Source organism: Micropterus salmoides, unplaced genomic scaffold (genome assembly GCF_014851395.1).
Source record: "Micropterus salmoides isolate LMB-PRFRI ecotype aquatic unplaced genomic scaffold, ASM1485139v1 Ms_hic_scaffold_10, whole genome shotgun sequence".
In the NCBI taxonomy this organism is placed as follows: domain Eukaryota; kingdom Metazoa; phylum Chordata; class Actinopteri; order Centrarchiformes; family Centrarchidae; genus Micropterus; species Micropterus salmoides.
This window is the reverse complement of record NW_024040041.1, coordinates 10,369,634-10,393,769: the sequence shown is the minus strand read 5'-3', so window position 1 is coordinate 10,393,769 and position 24,136 is coordinate 10,369,634. Positions and strand designations below refer to the sequence as shown.

General features: G+C 40.8%; 1 protein-coding gene across 2 annotated transcripts; it reads right to left on the bottom strand.

The window, feature by feature from the left end:
- Positions 1 to 1,655: 1,655 nt before the first annotated feature.
- Positions 1,656 to 22,839, bottom strand: LOC119885252. 2 transcript variants are annotated; one of them, XM_038695379.1, is made up of 5 exons: positions 22,641 to 22,839; positions 11,676 to 11,773; positions 9,102 to 9,564; positions 8,269 to 8,670; positions 1,656 to 7,987 (listed from the first exon to the last, which is right to left on the bottom strand). In XM_038695379.1, exons 3-5 carry the CDS (start codon positions 9,543 to 9,545, stop codon positions 4,127 to 4,129), a joined length of 4,707 nt encoding a protein of 1,568 aa, XP_038551307.1. In that variant the 5' UTR covers positions 9,546 to 9,564; positions 11,676 to 11,773; positions 22,641 to 22,839; the 3' UTR covers positions 1,656 to 4,126. The 2 variants fall into 2 exon arrangements, with proteins under 2 accessions (XP_038551307.1, XP_038551306.1); XM_038695378.1 differs by lacking the exon at positions 11,676 to 11,773.
- Between the last annotated feature and the right edge of the window lie 1,297 nt (positions 22,840 to 24,136).

Sequence of the window (24,136 nt, the reverse complement as noted above, 5' to 3'; positions counted from 1 at the left end):
AAATTTGCATGCAAACCAAATTGTGTATTAAGTTGCGTGTTTTGGTTGTATCACCCAATTTTGCAGATCAATGCACAGTTCAGCCACATTCAGCTCATAGCTTAGGTATGATAGAGTGACAAAATGAGGTGTTGTGGCTTAACACAAATGACTTGCCAAAATATATATAACAATATATAAGGTTATAATAAATAATATAATAAGTTATAACACGCAGACAAAATACAATATAGTTTAGTCAGGGGAAGCTGATAGGCCACTACAAAGAGAAAGAGGACAGTTATAACTTCCTTTTTGTTGTTGGAGCCAGAAATCAGATTAATATAATGTACGACTTCATGGAGAAAAAGTACAAAAATAGGTTTTTTAGCGATGAATTTACATTTATGAATGTGAAATTTTGCCAACAGAATTAATAAATATATAATGAAGTACATATTTTCTTGACTTTGACTGTAAAAGCAAAATACAACATTCTCCCACAATAAGGCAAAGTCTTTATAAATATGTCAATGTTGAATCTGCTGAGGTTTTGCCAAAATGTTCTGGTGTGTGAACAATACCATACCACATCGGGGAGGGAGACAGAAGTAGGTGGAAGTCTGCTAGTATATCTAAAAAACATGATTGTGTCTGATGGAATGGTGTCAAATACAATTGCAAATTCTCCTGGTGTAACTGAAATGTTATATGCTGATAAAAACTTTCCTCCCCTCTCCATTAAATAGCTGGTCCACAAGCAGAATCTGATTGAGTACCCAATTCTCAAAGTGACTTGTTTTTATATATCTCTGTTATTCCAAATTAGGTACGTGTGAGGTGATAAATTATGCTTATAAATGATAGATTATGCTAAAAGGACCTGCTTGTGAAAAGTGGACAGTTTTACATGGTGTTTGTCCACATTGTACACCCGGCAGTAATCTCAAAGTTTCCTGGGGGCAGTTTCACAAAAGCAGAATTCAGAAATCCAGGATAAAAGAAAAAGTGGCTTAACCTAGTCCAGACAGTGCATCCTAGCATTATAAATCTCACGTTGGCCAAGCCAGGTTGAGGTGGTGTGACTAGGTAAAGTCAGGTGTAACTAAATTAATTGCACATTCACAGATGTCTTCAAGAGACCATGAGGTCAATCACAGATTTACTGATGCTGAAATGGAGAGAAAATCTTGTGGAAATACTTATGTAGTCCATATGGACAATATATAAGAAGTCAGTGATGAGGTGCTCATCAAAAATATCATATTTGTAACAGGACCGTGACACTGTACAGCCAGTCTGGCAATAAGAAACCTTGGCAGGACTAGGACCTATAGAGATAAAAGAGACACTGAGGAAATTGGACTTGGAAATCCAGAAACTAGAAAGAGAAGTCATACTTTCAATGCACAATGTATGCATGAATATAACACAATGTATTAATCATTTTTAATTTTCTTTCTCCCATGTTCTCAGCAGACAAGTGATACCAGCAAAATAAAAGGTTAAAAAAACATTGTGGTGTTCTCTCCCTGTTGTTTCATGAATGTACAGTGCACTATACAGCCAACTTATTGGTCCAGTGAACTAGGACTATAATTTGGGAGGAGAATACAAATTAAACCTAATAACCACAAATTGTGTACTACCAATGCCAAAAAGAATAAATACACATGGAAGAGTAACACATGATCCTTTATTGTTAAAGAAAAGGCTACATCAAAAAACAACAAATCCACTTAAATAATAATTGATGTATTGGTCTCTAACCAGTCTGCTATTGATGTTATCAGGAAATATTGCAGAATTGCCCCAGTCAATCTCCAAGGCCACTCAGTGCCAGAGAATTCAACTATATATATTTTATTGTTTTATATTTTTTAACCTGTAATTCATGTTTCCAGCAATATAATTGCTTTTAAATATAGCACATTCTTGTATGGCCAGGGAAGATAATGAAGATATGTGAAAATCCTTTAAATGGCAATTATATACAGTGTGTGTGTGTATATATATATTTCTGATGAAGTGGCAAATACTGGCTTTGCTCAGTGGCTTTACTTAAATGGAATAAATAAAATAAATACCACAAATAGCATACATATTGTGGTACATGTGCTATTTTGATGCAGGATACTAAAAAATAATGCAAATCATATAAGAACATGGAATAACTGAAAAGTAGTTTCTCATCAGAGTGACCGCTGACTGAACAGATAAGGCATACAAAACAATTTGATAGAAACAAAACAAAACTAGAACTGCAAGTAGTTGTAAGCGGGGTCCAAGCCTCCTGGTGCAAGCTGCCCCATCTGGCCCCGCGCCAACTAGGGGCTAACTGTACCAAATTTTGCACAGCCCCTCAGGGGGGCATGGCACATAAGGTCGTCAAGTTTTGTGTTGATCGGCCTTTCCAAGCCAGAGATATGTTATAGTTCCTTATTTTTAGCGTTTTCGCAAATATTTGTTAGCTTGTAATTGGGACATTTTTTGTCAGATCATAATTCCCTCTACAAACTTTGTTTGGCTTGGTCCAGAGATGGTCCGTGCCAAGTTTCGTGTCGATCGGACTTGCGGCTTCGGAAGAATGAATTAAAATAGGTTTTACAGTTTTGGCGATTTAGCGAAATGACGTCATTGCACAGAGGCGTGTCCTATACCATCAGAATCGGCAGCATCCCCCAAACATGTAGACATAAGGTTTATGAACGTGCGATGTATTGGCGTGTAGTTATGAGGCAAAATGTCCTTTGGTTGAAAATCCAATTGAAATGAATGGTGTCTTTGAGTTTTGATTGTAGTGCCATCTTTAAGCCAAATTGCACCAAATGTTTGAGGTGTCATCAGGGCCCCATGGGGAACAATTGGCCCAAATTTGGTATGAATCGGTCTTGTGGTTATGGCGATATAAAATTCATTTAAGTCAAAGGGATTTTTTGTCAATTGGCCATTCCAAAGCAAAGATATAACATCACTTCCTTTTTATAGCATTTTTCGCAAACATTTATTAGCGTTTCATCTTAACAGTTTTTGTCGTATCAAAATTTCCTCTACAAACTTTCATCAGCTTGGTCCAGAGAAGTTTGGTGTCGATCGGACTTGTGGCTTCAGAGGAGTTAATTAGTTATCGCGATTAATAAGTTTTCGCGATGTAGCAAAAAAAAGTCTAGGCGGAAATGGGCGTGGCCTATACCATTACATTCAGCTCGATCCCCCGAACGCATGGATATAAGGTTTTTGATATGCACTCCCTAGTGGTAGAAGTGTGCAGATTTTTGCGCCTGAGGTACTTGCAGTAGTTTGGACCTACCATATGCGTTTCGTGTCTGTAGCATTTACCGTCTAGACTACAGTATGAGTTTTAGCGGCGGAATAATGAAAATCCTAACGATTTCAATAGGGTTCCCAGCTCTGCTGGTACAGGGAACCACAATGCCTTGCTGGGCAGCCGGGTTTGGACCCCTAACAAAACACTATATTGAGGGACAATACAAAGAATTGCTTGCAAACATGTTAATACAATGTCCAAGGACTTTAACAAATGCATTCCTTTATGTTGCCCTTACATAGTCCATCCATCCATCCATCGTCAACCGCGGGGGCCCTTACATAGTGAACAAGTGATTTATAGTTTACACAGCCTTGAATAACAATTTTTTCAAGACTGTTGAAAAGTTGTTCTTACACTACTATTGTATTCTTTACTGTGTACACTTTGCAGTTGCATTGATACTGTAGCTTTACAGTGCCACTAAGAAAGGAGTTAGTGTTAACATTTAAAGAAAAACAAAAGATTTACTTCCTGAAACCTAACCTAACCTTCTAACTTACTCTACATTCTCTATTTATTCTATCTGTGATGAGGCCTCTAGTTTATGTTCTGGTTCTAAAACACTCAATTTACAGAAACTTTTAACTTTGAAGGATACATGGGTTGGGTAGAACTAAAGGCTGTAGGACATTTCTTCTATCTATAGACACATTGGGAAAAGTTATTGATGAAGAAACCCAAACCTGTATGAAAGTCCTAAAGTCTGGATTATTGAGGAATTTTAATGGTTTAAAGTCATATTGTATATTCTTCTTTGGTCCCATTATTACACAAATATCACATCTGAGGGCCTGAACACCTGTGAAGAACTGATGATCAGGGCATGTACTTCATTCCTTTCATCCTAGGAATTATATTTATATCTCTGATGTCATCATGCTGAAGCAACCAACACAAGTAGCGCTCCGTCCCCATGCCCCATCCACTGGTGAGGAGTGGTTTCACTTGCCGCATGTTAATGTACCACTTGTAGGACTGCTCTGGCACGGCATGGTGCCTGAGGGCCTCTTGTACCATCTCAGGGGTGGAATGACGTTCGCCAAGACCCACAGTCTCACCCAGCCCCAGGAGAAGGTCAGCAGCTTTGGCTTTAACCCGCCCAGTGCCCTCCACATATGCCTGGTAGAAGGGAACTCCCAAATGGTCCATTTCAGTCAGCCACACAGCACCACCATATTTTTCGATCAAGACCCGCTCTCCTTTGCGTGTTAGCTTTCTGCCAAACCGGGGCTGGCCATCTTGGACCCACTCTAGGCAGTCAGCAGAGGGCATCATGGGAATGGCCTGGTCTAGAGAGATTCTTGGCAGTGCTGTTTTTCCATCCAGCTTGCTCAGCATGGCTGTGACATGTGCAAGGGTCCCGGCAGTGTTTAGGATCATATCACAGTGTTTCTTCAGCATAGCCTTGGTAAGGTGAGCCAGGAATCCCTCCGCTATGGACATGGCCTTGTCCATGTCACCCAACAGTTCACACTCCACGTGGTAAAACTGGTTCAAGTGTGTGGCATCAGGGTCTTCCCCTCTAAAGCTGGGAGAAATGTAGTACGTCCCTGGCAGGTTCTCTTGGAAGCGAAGGAAGTATTCAAGCACAAATTGCATTGAGTCAGCCAGGTAGATGTCCTGGCCCAGCAGGTTAACAGAAACTGGTTCTGAGTCAGATCCTAGGCCCATTGGTGAGGAGATGGTGTCTGTGGTGAGAGGGGTTAGAGCATAAGAGTACTGGCAGGAACTGTGAAAATATTCCACTGTGCTGTGGAAAAGAGTGTCTTGAATCTGGAACAGGTTGCGATACCACGGGCTCTTGATGGCAAGTGTGGAGTGAGACTGAGGGTCTTCCCATGAATGAGGAGGCCTGCACTCTGTAATTTTTGAGTGGATCTTTTTGAGGGCCCCAGGGTCAGCTGCTGGCCCATCCAGTGATGACACATATCCAGGGTAGCTTTGGAAGCACTCTGGTTGCAGTTCAGCAGGATTAGTGCCATCTGGTGAAGGTAACACAGGGATCAGCTTGGCATGAGCATAGTCAATCTCAAAGCCCTCAAAGATCAGTGCAACGCCTCGAGCTCTCATCCCCTCTTCCAGTAGTCGGGCAACTTTATAAGTGGCTAAGATCAGTGCTTTGTAGTCAGCTTCCTGTAGTTTGAAGATGTCACTGGACAGTGGTTTGCGTGGCACCACAACAGTGAGTCCAGGAGTGTTTGGGTATGGTGTCAGGAAGGCAACATGCTCACTGTCTTCCCACACTCTCCACTGTTGCTGCTCTCCACGCACAATACGACTGAACAGGTTATCATGGGAAGCGTCTCCAAAAAAGTCAAAGCAAGGGGGTGCATTCGGTGTTGGCAGTCCATTTCTAATCTTGGCTTGAACCTGGGCCAGTGCCTCATCATCCCAGTGTGGGCCACTTTTTGAGGTGCAGTAGCCAGGATGGAATGTGTGGAATTCTTCTTCATTGGCTAGATGGGGCTGCCACTTTGGCTCTATACCATGAAGCGGTAGCAGTCTGATTTGTGCTGGCTGATCAGGTATTGGATTGAAAACCAAGGCACAGCGCTGCACTCCCAATCGCTCACATAGCAAGCTTGCCACAGCTTTTGCTGCTTGCAGCATAGCAACAAAATCAGGTGTAGCCAACTGGAAGATGCTGCTTGCCCCATTAAGAGTTTTTTTAGTCAGAATGGTTGAACCAGGGATCCAGGGGCTGGGATCAAGGTAGGCAACCAGCTCATCTGTTTCCCAGATCACATCAGAGAAGCTCTTCAGTGGCCTTAGGACCTCTACTCGTGAAATGCCACTTCTCATGGAGGCCACAAACATCACAGCAGCATTTGTTTCAATGATGCCATCACCTTTAGTGTCCACTGCAATGATTCCTGCACAGATCCCATACAGATTTTCAGCCATCACTTCTCTACATGCCTGCCTAAGGCTATGGCCTTTGTGGTGGTAGAGACTGGCTATTTTCTGTGCAACTGTTTGCCTCAGAAATACATCTCCATCTCCAGAGCAGGTAATAGCTACCTTGTCATCAGCATATATTCCTGCCCCTACTACTGCCGTATCCCCAACTCGCCCTTTCAGCTTTCCTACCAACCCACCTGTGGAGGATGCAGCAGCCAACCCATGCCAACGATCCAAGGCCACAGCTCCAACTGTCTGAGGATGATTGTTTTTTGAGGCATTTCCACTACTGAGATTTGCAGTTAGCTCTCTGTGACGTATATCAGTGTAGAAATACTCAGGCCCAACAGGTTTCTCTTTCTCCTCCAACCCTTGCAGAAACTCCTCAGCCCCATCTCCCACAATGAGTGAATGTGAGCTTTTCTCCATGACATATCTGGCAGCTTTTATCGGGTTCTTCACACTTTGCACACAAGCAACAGACCCTGACCTCATTGCATTGCCATCTACAATGGTTGCTTCCATTTCATTTTTGCCATCTTTGTTGAATACTGAGCCTTTACCTGCATTGAATAGGAAGCAGTCCTCCAAAGCTTCTACTGACCTCTGAACTGCATCCAGACTCCTGCCACCTTGTTGAAGCACTTGGGATCCAAGGGTTAAGGCTGTTTGTAGAGCAAACTCAATAGCCCCGATCACTTCTGTGTTCAACATCATCACCTCTCCGGCACCACCATGGATCACTAGAGTATAGTCTGGGCTCTCTGGGTGGTGATCTCTCTCTCCATTCATTTCCTCTCTTTGACCCTGTTGGAGCAAACACTCCAGGGCTCCCATCTGGTATGCAATGGCATATCTAACAGCTAGACGCATCACTAACTTCAGGTTTTTCTTAAGGCTTTCTTGAAGCTTCTCCAATGCCAGAGCAAAGCTCCCTTTCCCATTAAGCACAATGCGAACCTTGTCTCTTTTACCGAGGTAGGTTACAGCAAGCTGATCTTGGGCATAAACATTCCCTACGCCACACTCCACACCTTCCATCAGATCTGTACCCGTGAGGTACACAGCTGGACATCCAAAGGGGTCCAGGAACTTCTTCAGTGGGTTGTCAGATGGCAATGATCGACGCAGGGCAGCTAGGTGGGGTCCAACTCCCTGACCCCTTTTGGTGTTTTTGATGAGGCTCTTATGCTCCAAAAATGCAACATGGAACAAGCGTAGGAGGTCAGTAGTGTATTGGATTGTGTCATCTGAGCCAACACAGGCTTCCAAGGCACGTACTAACTGACGAGAATGCATGGTGAGTGAGTAAGTAGGATCACATCGGCCATGTTTGTAGTGGCGCATATGGGTAGGTGTTACAAGCATGTGTTTGGCAGCAGATTCCCCAAGAGTCTGCCTCAGGGAAAGCTGCAAGGAGAAGTTGATCCAAGCATCATACAAGCCTCTCTGTCCTCTGAGAGTAGAAAAGACATCAGGATAGGAGGGCACATCAAATGTGAGAACTGGATGTGTTGCTTTTAAGTTAGGGCTCGGATTGGGGGTATTTACTCCTTGCAAGGGGAATGTTAGGGACGCGGGGTAAACAGAAATAACACTGTTTACTATGATAGACCTATTCAAATTTTCTGTGTCAGTATGGACTAGGTTTAAATCAATAGTTTCTGACAGATTGTACACACGCTTAGTCACAAGACCAGCCACCATCCCATCCACAGCACTGTGTTCAAATACAATCCCAGCTGTGCCGTCCTTGAATACCACCAGGTTCATCACCTGTCAAAAAATAGAACAACACATATGGGTTTTAAGTCCACTTTAAATCAGTAAGTACTGTGACCATCTCTTACAGCACTAATAACTTATGCCTTATGCTTATGCCTTCACACTTTTACTAAAATATTTATACATGTTTTACTTTAAAAGTTTTGTGTATGTGTGTGTGTGTGTGTGTGTGTGTGTGTGTGTGTGTGTGTGTGTGTGCGTGTGTGTGTGTGTGTAAAAGAGGCAAGGAATCTGATTTCAGCTTGGATCGTTTTCCAAATTCTATCCAATACCTTGTCATAGTATCTGAGGCATGGACTGCCTCCTCCTCCTCCCAACCTCACTGCATTGAGGATATCAGCCAGCTCAGAGGGTGCGTTGCATTCCTCCAGGCAGAGTGTCAGAACAGCACTCTCCATCAGCCCCAGTGATGCCGCTGCATCCCCTCCTTGCTCCAGGATCTCTTCCCTGGTGGCAGCCCAGGCTTTGCGCTCCAGAGCTGAGAGGCTGCAAATGACAGAGGGATCATTCTGTCTTCCTGCACTGGGTTGATCCATCACCTGAGTCAGCTGTTTGTAGATGTCATTGAACGATCGAGCTGAAACTGGACCCCCGGTACTGGGACGCCACAGTATGTCAACAGGGAACACTCCTCCAACACAGGTGATGATAGCATGGAGGCTATCTGGGTAGACCTGGAAATGAAATGACAAAGCTACAGCTCAGAAATAGCTCTAAAACATAAAGAGCCATTTCACATCAGGCCAGAAAGCTGTGTTTGCTGTGCTTTTTGGTTAACAGTTTCAAGCATCTCTGACCACACCCAGCAGTGAGGGGTCCTGGAGTAAACCTGTACTTCACTGCAGCGAGGTAGCAAGTTAAACCACTGGTGGTCAGCAATGAAAAAATGTATGCCTTTTCAGAAGTGCTTGTCGAATGGTTGAATAACTTCATAAACCCCTCTCTCCTCCTTTAAATTTCTGAATTTTGGATCCAACCCTTACAGGTATGATGGGTAGGTAGGTCCAAAAAGAAACTAATTTAAGATTCATCAGTATGTAATGTACTGCCTGACAACTTCAAACTGAAAATCTTCTTTCCAGTTGTGTTTTGTCAGTAATCTCACCTTAATCTCATCTTGAATCCTGCCAGGAATCCGGCTGGCAGCGAATACCTCACCCTGCTGTGTGCGCTCCATTGGCACATTGCCCTCCAGTAACAAGGGCTCACTGTACAGCTTTGCTGCTGCCCAGAGCAGAGCGGCTGCCCTCTGCAGTTGGGTACATTGCTTTACTTGGGAAGGAAGAAGAACAACAGGCAGGGCTGTGGAAGTGGGCAGGGGGTCAGCACAGGACAGCAGAGCTCTCTTGAACTGCTCCGTCACCCAGTTCTCTTGGCCTGCAGCAATAGTTGCTATTTTTTGGTGGGCCTCTTGAAGGAGCTCCCTCTGCTGTTCCATCGTGCATTTAAACTCAGGGTAAAGGTCAGGACTTAAAGTGAGCTGCAGGACACGGCTCACTTCTTGCAAGGTAACATCCAACTCTGGAACAGGGTAGTCGAGAAGGGTCATCCTGTTGGTCTGGAGGAGGCTTGACAGAGAAGGAGAAAAAGAGAGAAGGAATCAATGGTGATGCCAGGAACTTTGCTTGTGGTCATTTGATGGGTGGCTCTAAGAATTACATTACATTTACTTTTTTAGGTTGACCTTTTTGATTTTTGTGTCTCATCAAATCAGAATAGTGCCATGAAATTTGATAGAGCCATTCCTGTTCCCCATCTGTTTTTTCTTCCACCATCATTATTTCACATCAGTTGTTGATTTGTCCAACACTACAAAACTAATGCCATTCCAATCAGCCTAGCCGTGCTTTATATTTAATGCTAATTAGCAAATGTTAGCATGCTAACATGCTAAACTGAAATAGTAATATGGAGGCAATATAGCAAATAACATACTGATGCTAAACATCAGCATGATAGGATTGTCAGCTGTTATCTATTTAAATTCCCAAGCAAATTTGGATTATAAATTTGATATGTCGCAAAAAATAATAAAAGAATAACTGTATTAGGTGTTTTCAATCAACTGGTTTGGAGTATATAAACTAAGCTAAAGTGTAGTTTTCTCAGGAGTTTGTGGTATATGCTACGTTAAACATGGTTGTAATTAACAACGTAAAAAAAGTAGAGGTCGGAAACAAAACAAGTTCTTTGCCTGCCGCCAATAAAAAGACAAAAAGAAGAAGAAGATACAGAACAAGCCGCTATGGCCATCTGCAAGAAACACCTCAGGTTTTGTACAGACACAAACATACTCATACACACTCATACGCACACAAACTGGCATAATGCAATATATCATATCACACAACAAGCGCCCCTTCTCATTACCCTTTACTGCACGCCTCCTTCACATGATGTCCAACCTTTCTCAAATTAGTGGGACCAGTAAGTCAATTATCTGATTTATTTGTTAAAGGTACTGCTGAGTCTAACACAAGCGACAACCTCCAGGGCTGATAAATGAAGCCAATGCCGAAGTACCAATAACAACAGATCCTCAAATGGGCACTTGGCTGGCTCCAAAGTGAGTCAGTCCCATGTTAAAATGCCCCGCTTTATAGTTTGTTGCCTGGTACAAAAAACAGTTTTGGCCTCTATAACTAATTTCCCCCCTTCATGACATCTGTACAGGGGGTGAATTTTAAGTAAGGTTATGGCCTATGGGTGACATCACAGACACTACGTCCATGTCTTATACAGTCCATGGTCTTAACACAAGTCTCTTTGTGTATTAATGTGAATGCAATGGAATGCATCCAGATTTTACTTTAGTAGGTATACAGACCCTAGTAATAACCGATAACTAAGCTCATCTGCTCACACGTGAAAGTAGTTGGTCCCTCTTAACCAATTCACACAAAATTATAGTTTCGCATATTTATTGTTGCTGGTTGTCAAGGGAATGTACCCCCAGCAGTATGACTGTTGGAAAATTAGATTTCTTCTGATTTGCCTCATCAGTTTAAGTCATCCATACAATGCTGGCTGTCTTTATTTTATCTGAGGATGGATTCAGGTTCAGCAAGGATACTGGTCTTGTGATTCCAATAGCTCAATTACTGAATATCAGCAGTACTACCAGTACTACAAGTACAATGCATTGCATAATACATATTTTTTTAATGTAACAGGACATTTGGCTTATATTTCTTAAGCTTCAAATTAGCAGATTTTATAGACAGTAAAATTGTTTTTAATCATAATGTTAAACCAGACAAAATCAAGATGTAAAAAAAATATTCAAAAATTTGAACCTTTTTTTCTTATTCTAAATATATACAATAAGGGTATTTTCACCCAAAGTATGTAAACATATTTCCTTATTTAACTCCACTGGTGTGGGCCATGGAGAGGTTTCTGTTTTATCTGCTGAGGTTTTGAGATTTCCGTCTCTAAGATTTCTGTCATAAGGTACAGTAAATTGGAAAAAACCTTACCAGCAACATTTCATTCCAGAAACAAAATCCCAATTACAGAAATGGCTGTCAACGGCTTACATTAGAAAAAACTTTCTACTAAGTAAATACTTTCTATGAAAACAATGCAATATTAATAGATATCGGGTATTATTTCCATAACATTACTACTTTTTTGCATTATTCACAAACATTTTTATTCCAGAAAAAATTCTGCTTACCTCGATATGGCAATTTCACTAAGATCTGACCAGTTGGTAGGGTGGCAGAACAGTCAGTGGGAAGAAAACTTGGTTGGACTACAGAATCAAGGGTTTGTCTATAATAAAAAAGCAGTGACTCCAATTAACCAATTCAGATTCTATCCTCCATTCTCTCTCTCACTCTCACTCAATGTGCACAGTCTCTCTCTGTCTGTCTCTTCCTCCCTGTCCCAGTCTGTTTATACCCTGTTTCATATAACTTTGCATGTCTGTCAACATGGTACAAAGTGCCTTATATGACTCTTCCTCCTTCTGTCTCATTCAGAGAGTGTAAACACTTTCAGGAGTGAATCAAATTTGAAATAAAACTTTTTATGTGCCCAAGTGACCACAAATATCAAGACTCCTATTCAGTATAAGTGGTTATTCATCTCTCACTGAATATGGAAGAAGAAGAAGAAGTCGTTTGGTTTGTTAGAAGTAAGAAGAGAAGTGGAATTTGGAAAAATGGAGGACCACAAGTATTGTTTAGCACAAGAGCCGACAGAGCATGTCAGCCACCGTAGCTTCTCCTTCGCGCTTGCAAAGGGAGGGGTGAGCAGTGACTGAACCATTGGTTGCAATTCACAACCTTCACCACTAAATGCCACTAAAACTGTCTATGTTTAATTTGTCTTTATTTAACATCAACATAGAGAAAACGTGTCTGATATATACAGTAGATACACTTGTATAGATGGTTTAAAAAATTGGTCGTTGCATTACTTAGATCTTTTACTTTAACTGAAGTAGCAGTACCACAGTGTAGAAATTACAAGAAAAAGTACAAAAGTACAACAAAGTATTAGCATCAAACTATATTTAAAGTAGGACTACCAAAAGGAAAAGTAGGTACTCATTATGTAGAATGGCCCGTTTCAGAGTAATTTCTATTATATCATTGGATTGCAATTATTATCAATGTGCACATCATAGGTAAAGGTGGAGCCAATTTGAACTACATTACATTTACATTTAGCTGACACTTTTATCCAAAGTGACTTACAATTGCTATCTATTAGAGGTTGCAAGCATCTGGAGCAACTAGGAGTTAAATGTCTTGCTCAGGGACACATTGGTGGCTGTGTCACTGTGTACCTGGGCATGTGTCTTATCCACTGCTCCATCGCCACCCCACTACTACTGCTGCTATTAATCTATAATAATGCATCATAATGTGTTTGTGGATAATATTTTTTATTGCTAAATAAATGTAGTAGAGTATAAAAGTACAATGTAAAATAAAGGTGCTGGGAATCTAGAAGCACACAAAGCCAATAAAAGTACCCAATTAAAGTTCAATAACATAGTTGCATTGTTACCACTACATCTGTCAATCGCAGAGGCTCTATCCACAACCTGGAGGAGTAACTTGTATAAATTAGTGTATTACTACATTATAGATTATAACATTAAATAAAACGTATGTGGAACAGGCAGCTTGTGAGAAGTCCCTGTACTCTGCGTACCAGTGAGTACTGGCCCACTTCAAGCACTACGTTTGGGCATTTTTTACTCTAGCTGCTGCTCTGTCTCTTAGCTGTTGCTGTGGTGCTGAAGGTCTTGATTGAGATGCATTTTGACTAATCTTTGCGAGAAGTACATTTAGGCCTATATGACCGACCAATGGTGGCGTGTGAGAAGACGGGACCTAAAGAAAAAAGTTAAAGCAATGCAAAGACTCAACAACCCAACATTTAGGGCCATTTAGAAATCCCAGCTGGACGCATTTTTTAGGTCCCAAAAAGAGAACATGTCCGGGAAAAAGAGGACCGGTCACCCTATTTAATCTGAACAAACTTTCATAAACTGAACAAAATTATAAACGCAACACTTTTGTTTTTGCCCCCATTCATCATCAAGACTCTATGTATTTCTCTGTGTACACAAAAGGCCTATTTCTCTCAAATATTGTTCACAAATCTGTCAAAATCTGTGTTATTGAGCACTTCAACTTTGCCAAGATAATCCATCCACCTCGAACAATCTCGGCGGTGAAGATGCTGGATGTGGAGGTCCTGGGCTGGTGTGGTTACACGTGGTCTGCGGTTGTGAGGCCGGTTGGATGTCCTGCCAAATTCTCTGAAACGCCTTTGGAGACGGCTTATGGTAGAGAAATGAACATTCAATTCACGGGCAACAGCTCTGGTGGGCATTCCTGCAGTTAGCATGCTAATTTCACACTCTGTCAAAACTTGCAACATCTGTGGCATTGTGCTGTGATGGAACTGCACATTTTTGAGTGGCCTTTTATTGTGGCCAGCCTGAGGCCCACCTGTACAATACCCATGCTGTCTGATCAGCATCTTGATATGCCACAGCTGTGAGGTGGATGGATTATCTTAGCAAAGGAGAAGTGCTCACTAACACAGATTTTGACAGATTTATGAACAATATTTGAGAGATATAGGCCTTTTGTGTACATAGAGAAAGTCTTAGATCTTTGAGTTCAGCTCATGATGAATGGGGGCAAAAACAAAAGTGTTATAATAATCATAATATTTTTTTTATTTAGCCTATGATATTTCATAAATAAAATGTAGCTCAAAAATGGTGATGATTCAATTAGACTTTCCCTTACAAATGCGGACCAGGTCATGACAAGGTGTAGCAAGTCAAAAGCAGAGATAATTAAGGGCAAGGGATACTTATTTTTGTCTGTAATGTTGTTAAGACCCCGATAATCTATACTGTATGCCATCTTTTTTTACAAACAAAAAAGAAACCTGCTCCAACCAGTGATGATGAGGGTCGGATTATTCCTGCTGCCAAAGAGTCCAGTATAGACTTCTCCATTTCTTTCTCAGCTGCTGGGAAGCGAAAAGAAGAGATTCTCAAAGTGAGGGGAACAGTCAGGTTAGATACTCGGGCCAAAAGCTGTCCATTCAAGGCCTTAGCCTCCATCGGGCAATCTATAGTCACTGTCTTAATGTTCATCTGCCACTGGAGGGAGGCATGGAGCTGCAAACAGGGCTGAGCGATACTAGCTCTTCGGTTATTTCTCTCACTACCGGTGAGACTCTTTTACTGGGCGAATGGGACAAGCAAGTGACGAGACATACCACAATATAGACAGATTAAGAACTGATGCACTGGGCTCGCTGCTTGGGGGTTAGCTACCTTGGCCTACTTCCATGGGCTCGGGGTCGGGAAGCCTTGTGCACACTCGGGGCTGTTCTCCGGAGGGGGTCGCTAAGGAGGTGCCGAGGAGTAACTGATACAAGGAGGCCCTCTCCCTGTGGCACTCCCGGAGATGATTGTCAACTCTGATGGCAAGAGAAATTAACTGATCGAGAGAAGAGGTTTCATCTTGTATTGAGATACAAGTTCACCTGTAATAGTTTCAGACAGTGCATTTTGAAATACTCCCAGCAAGGACTCGTCATTCCATCTGCTCGCTGCACCTAGAGTGCGGAAATCTTCACATCTCCTCCACACTCTGATCCCATATCTCCATCATAATGCTTAGGAGCTAATACATACGGCTCCTGAATGTTGGCAGTCAGAGTCGAGTCGAGTCAAGTTCCAAAAAGCAACTCTCAATCCCCAACTGTGCGGAGCCATGACAGGAGCACAGTTGGCTTCAGTCCTGACGAGAGAGCTCACTCTTGACATCCAGGAGGTGGTGTACTGGAAAGACACAGTGCTTAACTGGCTCCAGTCAGATTCATGTCAATATAAAGTATTTGTGGGACATACAAGAGCTATCTGACCCTGAAGCCTGTCACTATATCGACTCAGCAACCAATCTTCCTGATGATATTACAAGAGGGAACACTAGCTCAGCTTGCTGGAGAGAATCCCTGGAGGTATGGGCCACCCTTTCTTCTATTGCCAGCAAAGCATTGGCCATTCACTAACAAGGTCCACGCCAATATTACGTATAAAATGTAGATTCAGGGTGGGGGCTCATCTCGATAAGCGACTTGCTTATGAACCCCCTGTGGTTCCTGTTGTAGAAAATTATGGATTTTAGCGTGCCTGTCTTTCATGGTGGGAGGAAACTGTAGCATCTGGGGAAAACCCATGCAAACACAGGGAGAACATGCAAACTCTGCACAGAAAAGCCTGGGCTGAGAGAGGTCTAAACCCAGGACCTTCTTGCTGTGAGGCCACAGTGCTGTCCACTGGGCCACTGTGCTGCCCAACAAAGAGGTGAGAAAACAGGGTTTGAGTCGAAGGGCTGTGAGAACTGAGAAACGGTGGAGAAAGGGGTTGGATACATGTGATTGGATTAGAGAGGCACAGGTGGATGAAATGAGTGAAGTGCGGGTGGTTGATTGGAGGAACTGAATGAGGCGCAGGTGGTCGAATTAGTGAGAGAGAGGCGTGGTCCTGTTCTTGAACTTTAGTTATATAACTCCATATAGAAGTTCAGCACATATCAGGAAATCCTGGAAGCCACTGCACATTCGATATGCAAGGCGACTGACTGCTCACCCTGCAGCTGACAACTTTTGTAAAGTGGAGTTGGCCCTCTTGAAACATACTCAGATGGAGAGCTTTCCCAAAGAGTTTGTGCTAATCAAATCAGGAAAGACCATCCCTGCAAGCAGCGGATTGGTTACCCTTGCTCCCGAGTACGATGAGTCTTCTGACCTGATCTGAGTGGGAGGTAGACTCCACGGGTGTAACAGCTTGAGCCAGGAAGTTCTCCTAGCCCCCCTCACCAGGTCACAAAGCTCTTAATTCAGCACTGTGATAACAAGTTGCATCACCCTGGTGCCAAACGTATCTTTGCTGAGCTGTGCAGGAAGTACTGGATATTGAGATGTAGAGAAGCAGTGAGGAAGCATCAACACAACTGTCCTTAGTGAAGGAACTGGAGAAGCCAACCGCATGGCAGATTTGCCCCCCTCAAGTTTCAGGCTCTTCCAAAATGCCTTCTATTCAACTGGAAAAGACCGATTTGGCCTGATGCTCGTCAAAGTCAAAGCCGCACTGAGAAAAAGTTGGGGCATCCTGTACAAGTGTCTTACCACCCGGGCAGTCAACCTAGACCTGCTGGTGAATATGGATTCTGATTCCTTTCTAATGTCCCTCAGACACTCGCAGGGAAAGCCCTTTGAGTTGTTATTGGATCAAGACACCAACTTCAAGGGAGGAAGTAAAGAACTGCATTAATTGTTCAATTCCCTGGAGCCTTCCCTCAGAGACTAGCTGGGAGCTGAACAAATCCGGTTCCGTTTCAATCCACCCAATGCTCCTCACTTTGGCGGGTCATGGGAAAGAGAGGTGCGATCTGTGAAGACAGCCCTCAACACTGGGCGCTCAGACTGTGCCAGAGGAAGTGTTGACAACTGTCTTGATGGAGGCTGAGAACAGCCTCAACTCTAGGCCTTTGGGCTATGTCTCAAGTCCTGGCCAATCATTTCTGGAGGCACTTCATACAACACTTCCTCCCCACCCTGCAAGCATGACAGAAATGGAATACTGAGAAAGAGAACAGCACCATCAGAACGGTAGTCCTCATCGTAGATCAGCAGACTCCAAGAGCTCAGACTCCACACTCGCCCAGAGGTGTGGCTCATCAGACAGCCCACTCTACCTTGGGATGCTGCCGAAACATAATGGAGGCTTCCCTGAAGACATATTTGCATACCAAATAAGTAAAAAAGGTCATGCCTCTGTGTATGCTCTCTCCTCATATATTTGTGCCTGATTATGTTCTGTGCATGTGCACTCGGTGTGCACACTTTGACCACGCCCCCAAACACAGCAGTGAGTGAGACTCACAGAGGAGCAGACTTTACTTAATGCACTATGGTAAATTGTCATCGACAGTTCTCTTTCGAGTGTGCACGTGCATCTATGAGAACGTGAATGTATATTTTCTGATGTTATGTTACACACCGTTTAATGTTTATAATTAGAGAGTGTGTTTGGAGAGTTAGTAGTTGTTTTCTAGTTTGTCTAGTTCTGTTTGTCTAGTTAAATGACGTGATTCAGTGCTAGCCACTAGTATGTAAGAATCTGTCCAAAATATGTTTCTGAATTACTGTTCTATGCTCTGCATATTTTTGTTGTTTATACTCATATGCTTGTTGATAGTGATTGTTACAGTGAAAGTGTCATGCTTATGTTACACAGCATGCTTATATTTGTGTTTGCTACTTGTTAATTGATAACTCATTACATTCTAGCCAGTACTGACTAAAGGGTCAGAGACAAAACAGGGCGAGAGGCCATGAAGAGCTTTAAAATGAATCAATAACATTTTAAAGTCTATTCTAAAACATACTGGGAGCTTGTGAAATGAAGCTAAAATATCTAGATAGATAGATAAACAGTCTAAACTGTAGACTCAGACTCCTTTCAGCATCCTTTCTTTATATACTCGTGATCTCGTGAGCCGTGATCCAACACCCTGAAGCGATTGCTGCCACACCAGGGCTGTGCAGAGACATTTGGAAGGGCAGGTGCTCAAAGTATAAAAAAGGCACAAGGAACAAGGATTTAAATAGGACTCTTCTCATACTATTGACATAGAAATATGTTGTTATGTAAATGCAAATGCTGTGACGCAAAAAGAAACAGGGAATACCCAACTCTAGCTTTAAAACACTGTGGGCTGACATAACTTACAGGGAACAGTTGCTGTTGAGGGGTTGCTATGGATGCGGATGCAGCTTTGCTGTTGTTGTGTTGTTGCTGATACTACTGGAGGTGATCTGTGACTACAGATATAACAACAACTAGAGGATATATATTAGCTGATTACACAATTATGTGACCATAAAAAGATTGTTGAGTGTTTGGGACTAGCTCACAGTGACTGACCTGCTGTAATACTGCAGCCACTACCAAGGCTGACTGCTAGGGGGATACTCACAGAGCTACACACTAAGAGCTGCAGGTAGAGGAAATAAGATTTAAAAAAATTGTGGGAAATAATCTGGGATGGAACCATTAATGAGGAAAGGATGAAGGTGGCCATGGCAGGGATAAGAGTGAGACTAACAAATCTATAGACAGAGGTGTGTGTCTGTGTTGCTTGCTTGTGTGTCTACATTATGAAAAATTGTGATGATTTTATATATTTTATTGTGAATCTGAGATATATTTGGATTTTTATTGACTATATGTCTAATCATATATCTAAATAAATAAACTAGCATTAATCTTTTATAATATTCCTAACCACAAAAGCCTTGTGCCTTAAAATAAGTATAACAACATTGGTAAAATTCTAAACGAAACGGACCTATTAGATTTCAGAAAAATGTATGAAATGTTTTTGAATCTGGTCACAGAATTGTTAAATCAGCTAATATATATCCTATGTTTGTTTTAACAATTCATACATTCTTTTTCACTGTCTGGAATATTATTTATTTTACATTGGCACTGACATTTTGATATGTATTTCCAGTTATTGAGTTTTTATTGTAGTTGAGCTGTTGTAAACACTACTGTTGCTGTCAAATGTAAATATATTCAATACTGTTCTGAATTTAATGATTGTTTTTTTTTCTTTAAAGGGCTGAAGGAGGCTATAAATCGGAGGAATAGGCTTAGAATTTTACCAATGTTGTTATACTTATTTTAAGGCACAAGGCTTTTATTAAGTTACTTTAATAATACTAGTTCAAGTGCAAAGATTTTAATCAAATTACATAGAAAAGATCAGATCTCTCGACGCCCGTGAAACTTTTCTCCCCCAAACAGAACGAAGTGAACAGAGCACCTTTGTTTATAGAGTAGAAGTATCGTTAGCTGTTGGTGTGTGGTCGTGTTAGCCGGCAGCTGATATTACTTCTACAGGCAGGCGACACACAGCAATATAAACAACAACTGTACATACTCTCTTTGCAACAATCCACAACAAGCACATTGCGGCAAACCCCTCTTACTGGCGGAATCGAAGGTGTCCTGTAGGCAGAGCTGCTGAATCACTAACGGTGTCTGAACGAGAGGGCTCATCACGGATGAGGTCATCAGGTGAAAGGTCATCAATGGGGTAACTTTATTTACTACCGAAATTATTATCATTTCATTTTACTGATAGTTTGATCGGGCAGGCCTTCACAAAAGGGCCTTTACAACTTTTAAATTAAATTAAATGAAGGAAATTTTGCGTATGAAAAAAGGTTCACTTTGGGCAGCAAAGGGCAAAAGGGCAGGTGCTCAAGCACCCATTGCACCCCCCTCTGCACGTGTCTGTGCCACACCTACATATACACATTCTCTCACAGGTGGTATATCAACAAACAGAGCTAGATACTGAATTAACACATCGGGTTCAGTACCTTGGGACTTAGGCAAATGGGAAAACAAGCTTTTAAAGTTATGTTTTTTCACTAGTCAAGATCATCAGACTCTCTGACATCTGCTCCCCCATCGAATCAACAATGAGCATGGGACTGGCAGTTACACATTGACTTTAAGAAAGTTTTAACAAATTAACAAGTCAGAGGCAGGACAAAATTAAGTATTTTTGCTCTGAGACTTTGCTCTACTGTATATGGACCTGTAAATTTCGCCTGGAACAGTAAACTAGCAACAGGAGTCTGCATTAAAACCTGGTCCTCAGGACTAAACTCACACCGCTCAGCCTGGCAGTCATACAGCAATTTCATTTTTGACTGCCCCAAAGCTATTCATGGTAGTATATAGTGTACAGGTGATGACGATCATTCATGATCATTCACATAGTCAATTAAATTTTCATGTTCTGATCTCAACTCTCATTTCAAATTACTGAGGTCAATCAGGGGCAGCAGTAGACTTCTCACAAAGTATTTTACAGTATCTTTAAACTACAAAATACCAAACACTAAAGTATTTTGTTACAAAATATGAGGATATTTTCATCAGTCCTATCTAATACAAATTACAAAATCCTATTTTGTTTTTGAAATAGGTATTTTAAATACATGTATCATAGTGCCCGTCCATGGTTATACAGTAAGCTGGTCGCTGCTAAGACAGATCAAACATTATAGAGGTGATTACTTTGGAGAGTAAATCTGAAACTAAAAGTAAGAGGAAAGTTTAATTTTTACTCATTTAACTGCACATTCTGTTTATTTGCAATTAATGAAATATCTCAATTTCTAAGGCTCCTTTCCAAAAAACTGGATAATTGTTACACAGTTTGCAAATCTTGGTGTAGTCAAGGGCTCAGACCTGAATTTCAACAGTCACATCAAGACAATTTCAATTACAAAGTCAGCCTACTTTACTGTCACACGTCAAGGATTAAAGGAGGACAGCAGGATCTAGAAAAAAAGTATTTGTCTTCAGTCAACTCGACTACTGTAATGGTGTCTTTCCAGGTCTTACTAGGCTTTCTGTCTGTCAAAGAATAGATTATAAAATATTGCAGTTGGTTTTTAAAGCACTGCATGGTTTAGGGACAAATTACATTTCTACACTATCAACAGTCCAGAAGTATTCAGTCTTTATGCACCATAAATCAGGAACAAACTCCCAGAAAACTTCTGTCTGCTGCAACTCTCAGTTCAAATAAAATTTGCCACTGCCTAAATTGTGCAACTTCTATTCTTGTATTTAGCTTGTTCCTTTTTTCTATTCTCTTGCCTCAATATTTTTGAGGTTTTCTATAAAGCAAATTTGAGCTGCCTTGTAGCTGGAATGTGCTATGGAAATGGACTTGCCTTGCCTAATGTGTCAATATCATGTGTTTCCTTTAAAAAGAGTCACAGGACACTGACTCATCATTGTCCCAATTATGAAACTGAGAGATTTACATACTGATACGTTTTGTGACAGTGGTCTGAATGTGTCAGTAGTTACTTGTGGTGGCCATTGCTTGAATGACAACAATAAAACAGAGACAGCTACTTTTGTCATTTAAAGCAATATTGCTGTTAGAATTTTTGAATGTGAAAGTATGCACCTGAAAAGACCTCCCCACTCACTTTCACCATATTGGGGTTGCCACAGAAATTTAAAACATATCTATTAAACAGCCAAGTAACCCAAACCAGTGATGGGGGAAGTATTTAGATCATTTAGATTACATTACTTACCTATGCGAAGGTAATACGTGTAAAAGGTCCTGCATTCAAACCTTTACTTAAGTAAAAGGACAGTGGTGGGCTATTCAGGCAGAAAGTACGTAAGCACCAAAAGTGCATCATCATCATCAAAAGAACACCTATATTTTATTATTATATATTACTGGCTTATTATTATTACTGATGCATTAACACATAAACACACATTTTAATGTTGCAGCTGGTCAAGGATGAGCTATTTCTGAGTACTCAGAGAGTGCAACAGTGTAATAAATTTTAAAGCTGATGTGTTTTGGATGAAAATTTAAACCTGAAATAAAACAACAGCTCTAAAATAAATGCAGTGGAGAAGAAGTAGTATGACGTATTTAGGTAAAGTACAACTGCCTGAAAATGTTACTGCAGATCTGTTTAGCACACTTCACTGGGAAGCGCTTTGTTTCCACGATAAACAGCTACAGCCATATCCCTCCTCTATTGTCTGCACTGTTTCCTCATAGCAAGAATGTTTTCAGTTTTTCTTCTGATCAAAATACTCCATCCATTTCTTTCTACATGAATTTGCAGGGATAGAATGGTGGAAGTGTTGGAGTATATTGTGTAATTGAAGCAATGCTACAAGTTTACAGATGTCAGGGTAGGACTTCTCCCAAAATTGTCTAGCCTATGTGTTAGTGTAAAAGCCCTAAAAGGGGAGTATTTGAATTAAAGTGAATAAACTTTCCCGAGATTATAATAATCATACAAATTAATACAAATGTCAGTACAGTTGTCACAATGTGCACTAACCCCTGATAAATATATACAGTACTAAACATAACAAGCATTAATAGACTGTTCAAATGTTACTATAGAAAATTGTAGATCCAGAACAACATGTGTGGACTTCACACTGGCTATCTGGCTCTATTAAACAGCCAAATAACCCAAACCAATGATAGGGAAAGTATAATTTACTTACTTAAGTGAAGGTCACACAAGCAAAAGGTCGGAGATCTATATATCTAAATGTCACAAGAATTATAAAAGCTGTTTCTGTAATTTGGGCAGGCCTTGAAAACCAAAGCTTTAAAAATCAATCTGATTAGGATATAATCTAAAACCCAGCGGTAAGACCTTATTCCAGTTGTAGAGTTCCTCTGTAGAATGAGCCTGCTGACATAAGCCTGATATCTGAGAAAAAAACTGATTGTTGGTTGGTTTAGTGTCAGCATGACTTATCTTCCTGGTTGGGGTGAGGTGGAGGGTTGGTAATCTACTGTATATATACGCTGCTAGTAGTATTAGAAGAGACCCAAACCAGCCATATTTACTAGCCATCAGGAAAAGCGACACAGAAACAAAAAAGAAAAAATGAAAGTTAATTTAAACTGTTTAGACTTGTTTTTTTATTATTTTTTGTTTGTCTTTGTTTGTTTATTGTGAAATACTATGATATGTGTGTGCAATATATTATTATTGTTATTGTTATTATTATTATTATAATGCCGATCCACAGTGAGATAATAGTAGGCCTTGACATGATTCACACTCCAGCTAAAGATGTAGCAAGATACACAGTGAAATAAATGCAGCTTGCTTGCTTGTCACACTGCAGCTGTTACCATTAATGTAACCTGTGATCAGAGAGCGGCTTCAGTGTTGTATCTCTCTTTCTCTTTCTCCCTGATTTCCCGTCTTCTATCAACTTTATGTAGAAAACCAACCCAACAAGACATGCAATGCGAAAATGAATGTATAAAAGTTTCTGTAAATAAACTGTTGTCCGAGGTCCTTATTCCGGGACCAGGAGCTGTACCCATAGTGTGCCATTTTCTGAGTTTATTTAACAGGTCATGCTCATAGTGCTGAAATGACTCCTAATAAACTTGAAATGCACCTTAATACCAAATTAAAAAATGTGTTTCAAAAACAAATTAATTTATTCATTCTTTTCTGAATGTTATTCTTACATTGTTTTCAGTGTTTCTTATTTTCCATATTTATATTGAATTAGCCTATTGGTTAATTTTAATTTCATTTAACAACTAAATTCAGGTTCAATTACCAAAAATGAAATTCAGTTCATGTGCACTCACAGTGTGAGGTCTGGGGCAGACAAACAGTGAGGGATGCTGCTAAGTCTTAATAACAATAGTAATATATTTGATATATAAACATATCAAATGTATTTTTAGGAGTAAGCATTTTGCCGGTTTACAATTTTGTGTAAAATAAGTAATTAGTCATTTGGAAATATCTTACTAAATTAAAAAGCAAAGACAAAAAGGACATAGGCTACCCATAACATAAATGTCAGACATTCTGATTAAGTACTTAATTTAAAATATTTTAGGTTAATTAACAATGTAATATTTGAATTTATGTAGTCTAACTTTTATCCTTTTGTAAGGTCCACAGCAATAGAAAAAGTAGTATTAAAGGAAACATAAGAAATATAATATACAATTTCCTAAT